The 8,986-nt window shown below is 47.9% G+C and overlaps 2 protein-coding genes across 4 annotated transcripts in view; both read right to left on the reverse strand.

Annotated features, from left to right (window-relative positions):
* FPGS (folylpolyglutamate synthase) overlaps window positions 1-2,113 on the reverse strand; it is a 41,845-nt gene extending 39,732 nt beyond the window's left edge. The window contains exons 1-2 of one of the 3 annotated variants that reach the window (XM_025211227.1): window positions 1,787-2,113; window positions 1,498-1,600 (exon numbers count right to left, since the gene is read on the reverse strand). In XM_025211227.1, the coding sequence (XP_025067012.1) occupies window positions 1,498-1,518 (21 nt within the window). In that variant the 5' untranslated portion in view covers window positions 1,519-1,600; window positions 1,787-2,113. Of the gene's footprint in view, window positions 1-529; window positions 636-1,497; window positions 1,719-1,786 lie in introns of those variants that run through there. The other 2 variants (XM_025211228.1, XM_014522770.2) reach the window with 2 other exon arrangements.
* Window positions 2,114-2,230: 117 nt separating this feature from the next.
* Window positions 2,231-8,976, reverse strand: CDK9 (cyclin dependent kinase 9). The gene is made up of 6 exons (XM_014522775.2): window positions 8,863-8,976; window positions 8,063-8,153; window positions 5,452-5,618; window positions 4,544-4,715; window positions 4,260-4,408; window positions 2,231-3,428 (listed from the first exon to the last, which is right to left on the reverse strand). Exons 1-6 carry the CDS (start codon window positions 8,881-8,883, stop codon window positions 3,063-3,065), a joined length of 966 nt encoding a protein of 321 aa, XP_014378261.1. The 5' UTR covers window positions 8,884-8,976; the 3' UTR covers window positions 2,231-3,062.
* Window positions 8,977-8,986: the final 10 nt, after the last annotated feature.

The raw sequence follows: 8,986 nt of genomic DNA on the forward strand, positions 1-8,986 counted from the left end.
GCCCGCGCGCAGGCGCAGCCGCGGGAGAGCTGCCTCCGCCATCTTTGTGAGGGGTTGCGCTTGGGCCACCATCTTTGTGCGGGGCACCGCTTCGCCTTAAAGGGCAACGCGTGCAATTAGCTCTCTGGGAAACACCGCGGCTGCTTCGGAGGCAGCCTGGGAGCTGCAGGCCTGGCCCGGGGAGGCCCGCACGTGGCTCTGACCGAGCTCCGCTCCTTGCACAGCAAAGCCAAGGGGCGGGGCAGGGCAGACCCCACGTGGCGGCTGCGCCCGCCTTGAACTACTGCTTCCCCACGGAGCCACGTGGGCAGCGCCGGTCTCTTTCACCCCCTTGCCTTCCTCGCCTTGTAAAACCTAAGGAGCTCCTAGCGTCCCTTCCAGGCCCAATTTTCTGATTCTATGTGCATGCATCACTATTTTTTTTTCCCTAAACACAGCAGCAAGGACCCAAAACTGAGATATTTTCAATTAAAACGTCCAAGCCAGGCAGTACCAGCTGGAGAAGAAGCCACCTCTATTCTGCACTCACCAGTTCTTATTCTTTATGAAGTGAAAAAGAGAAAATCTCATTCCTTCCAGGGGCAAGGGCAGTTTCACATCCAGCCAGCCTCCCCGCTAGTTTTCTGGCTGCTGCCCTGTGTGAAGATCAGAAGTAATTACAGCCATGGCAAACACTGGTTTTTAGTACAGGAACCATGTTCCCATCCAGGGCTACACACTATCCTACAGTAGCACAGGATTCTGTAGAATTAAGGCCTACTCTTAAATCTGGAGTCCTTTTTAAAGCTTCCTCCAAAAGTAAAGCCCAGCCCCATCTCTCTTGGCTTCAGATTACATTTGTTTAGTCTTTGGCCCAAGTAAAGCTTGGGGAGGATGTGAAGAGAAACTGTGGAAGGACGTCTATCCAGACAGTATTACAGTGATGGGATTGGGGAGTAACAGGTCTAGTTTTGGGGGAAGGGTGGGAACAACTGTCTGCTACAGTTCAGATACTGCTGTGGAGATAGGTTAAGAAGTTAAACAAAAGCCACACACACCCACCTACCCACCCAGCCCTAGGGGCCATTTTTCGAACAAGGAGTCGTTGGAGTTAATGCCACAGCAGCCCTGTTCTTATCCAAAATAAATAGGAAAAAGTCTGCGCTCCTTTTAAAAGCTCCTTTCAGCATAAGGGGAAAACCAGAGAGCACCAGCCAGCTCCTCTTGAGGAACTCCGACATCCTCAGGTGCACTCATCTGAAACCTTACCTCTTTGCCTACACAGAAGATCAAATATGTGCTATGAAACAGCAAGTCTTTACTGTCTGCATTTGTGGAAAAATTCACTTGAGTGGGGGGAAAAGCTACTGGAAACAGGAACATGTTTATTTACGAGTGACAGAGTGATAAGACTTACTGCTTGCACCCAGTCATGTTTTCAAACAAACCTTGTCCGTTCAATACCCAAAGCCTCCAATGCCAGGTTGCTTTGGAACCCACCTTAAAGAAGAGATTTACCTTGTACGTGTCCTTTTTCATCTTCTGGCTCTGAAGTTAGTCCAGCTGCTGCTGCTTGCTGTCTAGAGACTGCACACAAGCGTCAGATGTCTCTGCTTTTAGTCTAGTTAAAGGACAACCCATCAAATGCCAAAGGTTATCAGTGGCTTCATTTTGCACATATTACTCATTTCAAAGGCTTTGGTGAAGCAGATAAACCCCAGGACAAGACAAAGCAGTTGCACTTTCTTACACACATTCTCAAGACCTGCTGTAGTTGCTGCCCTGGGCCCTGTGGAAGACTGAATACCTGAGTGACGGTGGTTTCCCCAGGAATCTGAGGGAATCTGCAGAGGGGACCTCTGTAGAGAGCTTCTATTAAAGGCAGGTTAGCTTTAAAAGGTCCTACTGCCAGGGCAAGGTGCATGCATGTTAAGGCACATACTTTTAACTAGGTGTATTTACGCTTCCCACTTAGAAAATGATTAATTTTCCTGCAGAGCCCTGTGAAGTGCTCTCTGGGAAAGCAGCAGACACAGAAACACTTGGCAAGAGTGTCTGGAGCAGCTGGGTTTCACAGCAGCAATAGGTTTTTTAGCACTCTGCTCTGCACCAAGGAGTCAGATGGACCACCAGCCATGCCCCACTACAGCATCAGACACTGTCACTCAGACTGCAAGCAACAACCTTAACCCCCGACAGGACGCTGCTGCACTGGACAGCCAGAGAAGGAACACACAGTGGACCACATACATCTATGAAAAGGAACTTTAATTGCAGTTTACAACCCAAAATGGAAGTATTCTGGAAAAAAAAAGCATAATGAGCTTTAACTGACCAATGACTCCACCATATCCTCCCAGTTACAGGGCCTGGCATCCTCATCTACTCCACACTTACTTGCTCACTCTGACCCCACTGAGACTAGAAGGGTTTGCTCAGCCAGGATCCTAGCAAAGTTCTGTGATTTGGAGTAGCTCTGTTCATGCCAGCCTCTCCAGATCTATATAAAGGAAGACATCCACTTAGCTCAGAGGCACTTGGCAATGCTGCACACGCCCTTCATACAGCATGTGAAGCTCCCTGGAGAAGGACAGACAAGCGGGACCTACAGTGGGATCTATGGCCCAATCCACTCGGCAGCACTGGCTCCCAAAACAGTCAGTCATGCCATCATCTCCTGCCACAATGCCTCAGAGCCTGGGCAGTGAACAGAGCCTCTGACACCAGTTCCTTAGCAGAAGTGATCCATTAGCATAAATGTCACTTCTTGAGAAAAAGGCAGACACTCTCCATCAGCCAGGCTTAGAAGGGCAATCCCAGGCTCCTTGGAGACTGCTTCCTAGAGACATCTAGGATTACAGCCCCTTCCTTTATACACACACACAACTGTCTCATAAAAACTTGTCCTGCCCAACAACTCAGACAGGCTGCAACTCCTTTCCATGAGAGCTGCTGCTACAAGGAGGAGAAACTGCAGAATTCAACTAACATTAAAGGGCATTTCACCTCCAACTCAAGGAGTCACTTTAATGAAAACTCAGTCTACTCCCCACATAAACTTGTGGGGGGGTGGTTGCCAGCAGTCAAAACACTCTATCAAACTCTGTCTGATTGGTTGCAGCTGGATTTCTGCCCTGATTAGCTGGTTGCTGTGGCATGTGTCCACCTCTTCTCCTGGGTGGAGCCAGGTACTCAAACATTGATTGGTTGTGTGTGGACAGCATGTTCTTGAGATCAGAGGGCATCGGGTCTGACCAGAAGAAGTCATGATTCAGTGCATCGTCGCTATCTATTCTTTGGGCAGGGTCCAGAACGAGCAGTTTGTCTATAAGATCCAGAGCGTAAGGGTCTTTGACATAGGCTTTCAGGCGATCTTTCACTTTGCGTTTTTGGCCCTTGGGCAGGTCCAGCTTCTGGTACAGCTCATACTTATCCACATTTGGCCAAACCTAAAGGAAATGCCAGAGATGAAGAAAGAAGAAAGCCATCTTGGTAAGAGATTTTTGTCCAGTGAAACCCTCATACAAACTGCATTTGGTTCCACTAAAAAGAGGAACCAAATAACAAATGGAGGTGTTATTTACAGACCCTGGTGACTTCCAGTCAGGATTTCATTATTGTGAGCTGAAGTGGAAGGCATCCAAAGCAGAGAGATAAAGCAGTAATGCAAAACCCCAAGATTTCACTGCCTTACACTTGGAAATGGATGGAAAAGTAAACAGGGAAATCCAGCAATCTGCCAAAGTAGTGGGAGGCTGCACCCCTCTGCCCTGATATCTCAAGTTCTCATGGTTCCCAGCTGCTGTCCCAGGCACTTCATACCTGAATGAGGTGTGAAGTCAACTCTATCACTGAGTGACCACGTCCACACTAAGGGAGCTCAGAGCCCTTTAAAAATGCACCCACTACCCTCAGTCTAGCTCGAGTGCACCATGACGTGCTTGGTGGTCCGTGTCCCCCCCAGATGTAGTCCCTCCGCTTACATGCAGGTGAAGGTAACCAGCTGACAGACCTACATTATAAGCAACCAGTTTATTCATTAAAGCATTTCAGAAGTATATGTCACCTCCCAGGATTAATATTAGCACATGCCGAACACATTTTGGGGGGAGGGAAGTGGCACTCAAAGCAGTAGGCAGATTTAATGACCAACTCAGGGTCACGAAGCAGGTCACTAGCAAGGGGAGGATTAGGTTTCAGGAGCACTTGGCACCCCAGCCCCACACTACTTCTCTGCAGCTCCCCATGCACCTTCCACTCTTGCACCCTCGAGTTCCTACCTCTGGAGTGATGGAGCCGCAGAGCTGGCTGATAAGCGTGAGCTGGTGCTGCTCTGTGTTCCCCTGCATGATGGGGCTGCGAGTCCACATCTCTGCCATGATGCAGCCCCCGCCCCAGAGATCAATGGGGGGTCCGTAATCCCGCTCCCCTAAACACAGACACCTCATTAGTCACCTGAGTCCAATGCCAACTCACTCCTTAGACAGCTTCATACCACAGAGGGAAGGAACAGAAGATGGGAGAATTCATGGCAGTTTCCCCTCTGCCCCAACCCTACTCCTACCCAAGAGCAGCTCTGGTGGCCGATACCACAGTGTCACTACCCGGTTGGTGTAGCGGTTGGGCTGACTGTTTTTGGCCAGGCTGAAGGCTCGAGCCAGTCCAAAGTCTGCCAGCTTCAGGACTCCATCTCGGGTAATCAGTACGTTCGCAGCTTTCATATCCCGGTGCAAGATCTGCAGGAAGAGGGAAATGGAAAGGTTTAGCCATTCTTCCACCTTCTGCTGGATTCCTGGCATCAGGAAGGTGGAGCACTCAGCCTCTGGAAATGGAAGCATTAAAAGCCTTGGATTAGGTGTAGGTGGATACCACAGGAAACAAATCCACTGCAGGCACATACTTGGAAGCCCCTCACTAAGCACTCTACAGAAACTAGGAGCTGGTGAGAAGTAACCTGCCATCATTCACCAAGTCAGTAAACCCAGTGTGTAGTCAGACAAGCACCCCTTTGTCAGCCCTCATACCTCAGTCCTGAGGGGGAAGGGCCAGGGCAAGTCCCAACTACATGGTTTCCGTAGCGCTTGGCCCTCCAGGTTGTTTTCATGGAAGACAGACAAGAGCTTAGGTCTCTTTCATTTTGTCCTCAGGCACAGTGTTTCACTGGACTATTCTGCAGAGCTGGATCCTTCTCCAAAAATACACCCCATGTTTTCACACTGGTCACTGCTTGCTCTACTACAGCTTTCCAACTTCACAGAGTACAGAAGCCACAAAACCTAAAACCCCGAAGCCAAGAATGTGTCTGTGTAGCTCTGCAGGGATGATAAAAGTGTATGTTCTCAAGACTGAGTCTGGACAGAACCACAGTGGCCAGCGTTCAGGTGCCTATTTATCAAAAGATACATAAATGGCCCCTGAAATCTGAGCCTTGGAGCTACAGGGAAGAGAGAGAATCCAGCCTCTGCCCTTTACCTTATTCCTGTGGATGTAGTAGAGTCCGTTCAGCAGCATCTGCATCACCTTCTTGATCTCTGACAGCGTAAACTTCACATGCGCATTGCTGAGCAGGCCGGCGAGGTCGTGCTCACAGAAGTCAAACACCAGGTAGATGCTGCCCTTGCAGCGGTTGTATGGGGAGGCTAAGGGACAAGCCAGGGGCAACTGCTGAAAGGTCAGTCACCAAGACTGCGCCCCCCCGAAACTGGTCACTAGCTCCCCTGTTACCATGCTCTAAGGCCACAGCATCAAGATGCTATCCAGCCTCAGTGCTAGCACCATTCTGAGGTAAACACTACCATATCATGCAAAGGGAAGATGTTCACATCCATGTTAGAGGCAGTTAAGCACAAGCCAGGGCTGAACACAGCCTCACACCTGCCTGTCCCTTCTTGTCTGGTCACCTACAGAGATTACTGAAACATCATCAAGAGATAGAAAAATAAGTCTCTGGCCCAAGAGTCTTCCCACCTGGATTATCCATAAAAGGTATCAAAAGCAGAGGCCAGGGAAGGAGGCATGAAGGTCAGAGTCATGGTAAGGTGCACAAGGAAAAAACAAAAACCAAATGTGCTTGAAGGATGACCACCATTTAAGCAGTTGTGGAGTAAACATCCTTTCAGGTTCTTAAGTTGTTTTACATTTTTTAAATTTTTAGAAAGTGGTAAATAACATTTCTTTATGATTTGTGTAAACATTTATAGATTCATATATGTTAGGGTTAGAAGGGACCTCAACAGATCATCGAGTATGACCCCCTGCATTTATTCACCCAGAAACTGAAGCTTAATTAGTAACGCAAAGTTACTTTGCAACCATTTCTTATTAGTCGAATAGAGCTAGCCGAACCTTAGTTTCATAGTTGGTAGGGTCGGAAGGGACTTGAGCAGATCATCAAGTCTGACCCCCTGCTATGGCAGGAAAGAGGACTAGGGTCAAACGACCCCAGCAAGGTGTTTATCTAGCCTCCTCTTAAAGACCCCCAGGGTAGGAGCCGGCACCACTTCTCTTGGAAGTTGGTTCCAGATCCTAACTGCCCTGACAGTGAAGTAGCGCCTCCTGATGTCTAGTCTGAATCTACCCTCTGCCAGCTTGTGACCATTATTTCTAGTCACTCCTGGTAGTGCTTGGGGGAACAGGGACTCCCCCAATGTCTGTTGGTCCCCTCCGACTTGCTGGGCACAAAAAAAAAAAAAAAAAAAAAGAAAGAAACAAGATCCATTTGGTCAATGAATCAATAGCTAGTTAGTGTAAACTAACTATGAATCAGTAGCGATTATTTCTGGCCATTATGCCCTACAACATTTAAAAATTAGCATCTCATTCTGGTGCTTTATTTGGCATTCCATAGAGTGAAAGAAAGGAATAGGAAAGAAAGCTTGTTTGCCCAGATTTGGGAACTGAAAACAAGTCAGTGAACTGAACTAGCTGAATGAACCAAAACGAACAATGTTCTCCAGGTGCAGAGAATGAAATGCTATCAAAAACCGATTTGGCACTTTAGCAGACTGACTCCAAGGGCTAAACCAGAGATTTCCATCATTTCAGTGGCATGATTTTCTTTACAATTTCAACACCTGGCAGACACTGCTTGAATTTTTATTTAAGCCTTGGCAGTTTTAGCACATATGCTTACCATCATCCATTAAAGTTGTCAGGATGTCAAACAGGTTTATTTTTAAAAGAAAACAAAAAAACAAAAAACCTATATTTGGTTTAAAAATTTTAAAAACTTTTTAAAAATTAACTTTTATCTACTCGCTTCCAGTGGCCTTACGTGCTAGGTCCTGTAGAGAAGAAGCAACATCCTCCCTGCCAGAAACTGTCCACAAAACAACAAGTCAAAGAACAAGCAGGCATTCAAGTGATGGAACTGCACTATGAAAATGGAAAGCCATTGAATTCATCTACTAAAGTGTATGCAGTTCCCCCCCAAGCAACAGTAAGTGAACACACTGAGCCAAAGTACTATTATAAAACCAGAGTTAAATAGTCACCCTGTATTGTGCTAAATAAATCCAGCTACTGCTGCGAAAGCAACACAGAATAGATATATTTTATATCTATTGATGCTTTAAAAGGAAAAAAAAAAATCAATTTCAGGCCAAGAAATTTACATCAGGTTTCTCTCCAGTGCGACTTTTTTTTTTTTTTTTTTTTTTTTTTAAAGGCAACACACACAAAAGCATGAGCTTTCCTGTATACAAAAGACAGATACGTACGCAGGCCTTTCACTGTTGTAGCACAATATTTCAAAGGAGTCTATGAAAGCTTCATCTACATGAGTTACAATACAACCAAGTACAAGCTGATGCCTTGCCAGATCCCCTGGACTTCCTATCTTACATCTCATGTAGGAATGATGCATTACAAATAGCACACCTCCTAGCTCTTACACAGCACTTTCCACCAGTATGGCTTGAACTGCTTTACAAAAAGGGTCAATAGCAATGCTCTCTCTGTGCAGACAGGGGAACTGCAGCAAAGGGAGGAAAGCTATGTGCACCCAGTCACCCAGCAGGCCAATGTTACTGGATACTCCAGAAAGCAGCTGACATGAGCCAAGAGGGGAACAACAAAACAATACCTTTGGTCCTGCAGATCTCTATAAGGTTCACCACGTTCTCATGCTTGAGCAGCTGAAGAATTTTAATCTCTCGCAGGGCTGTGATAGGAAACTGAAAAAGGAGAAATGAGGCCCACCAGTTAGGATGGCAAAGGATCATATCAGACTGGTCTGGAGCCCTTGAGAGGATTAGAGAGGACAAAGCGGAAACATTCAAACAGAAATAACACACAGGCCTCAAGTGCAATTAGAGTAAGACACCGAGCCCAACTTGGTGGAAACCCAAAGCTGTGCTCGGTGCCTTCCAGGCATGCTTGCAAACCAAGACTGATGCAAGAGCTGCAGAGCGCTCTTAGCGAAGACGGTGGATGTTGGGTGTGCCGAAAATCCTCAGGGGAACAGACCTTTGTTCCACAGCACCCAGTTTAACCTGGGATGGGGAAAGGGTGCAGCTCTATTCTGCTTCTGACCCTACTGCTGGCAATTCAGACTTGACAGGTGGACCAGACCCACGTGGTGGACACGAGCCAGGTCAGCAAAGTGCTCACCCCCTTCAGTGTCTCACTGGGGTCCGTCGCAGCAAGGCAAGGGCAGCCACAAGGCAAACGAGAGAGGTACAGCACCAAGCAACCTTACCCCTGCATACGAGCGCGCCACGCTTGCTGGATGGAAACGGCCTCACACGTTGCAGGGACAGACACCAACGCGGCTATGGAGCCCAGCAGCAAAGTGCCCCACGAACAACCCGCGCCCTCCCAACAACTCTGCCTGGGGTATTACAGGGCTCTAGCCGCCCCTGACACACTGCACGCCTGCCTTACCCCCTCCTTCTCGTTCTCCATCAGCACCTTCTTCAGCGCCACCTTCTTGCCCGTCTGTCGGTGCTTGGCTTTGAACACCTCCCTGCAGGGGGAAGGAGGCCGCGCTCAGCCACGCACGAGTGGC

This window comes from Alligator sinensis, unplaced genomic scaffold (genome assembly GCF_000455745.1).
Source record: "Alligator sinensis unplaced genomic scaffold, ASM45574v1 scaffold388_1, whole genome shotgun sequence".
NCBI classification, from domain to species: Eukaryota; Metazoa; Chordata; order Crocodylia; family Alligatoridae; genus Alligator; species Alligator sinensis.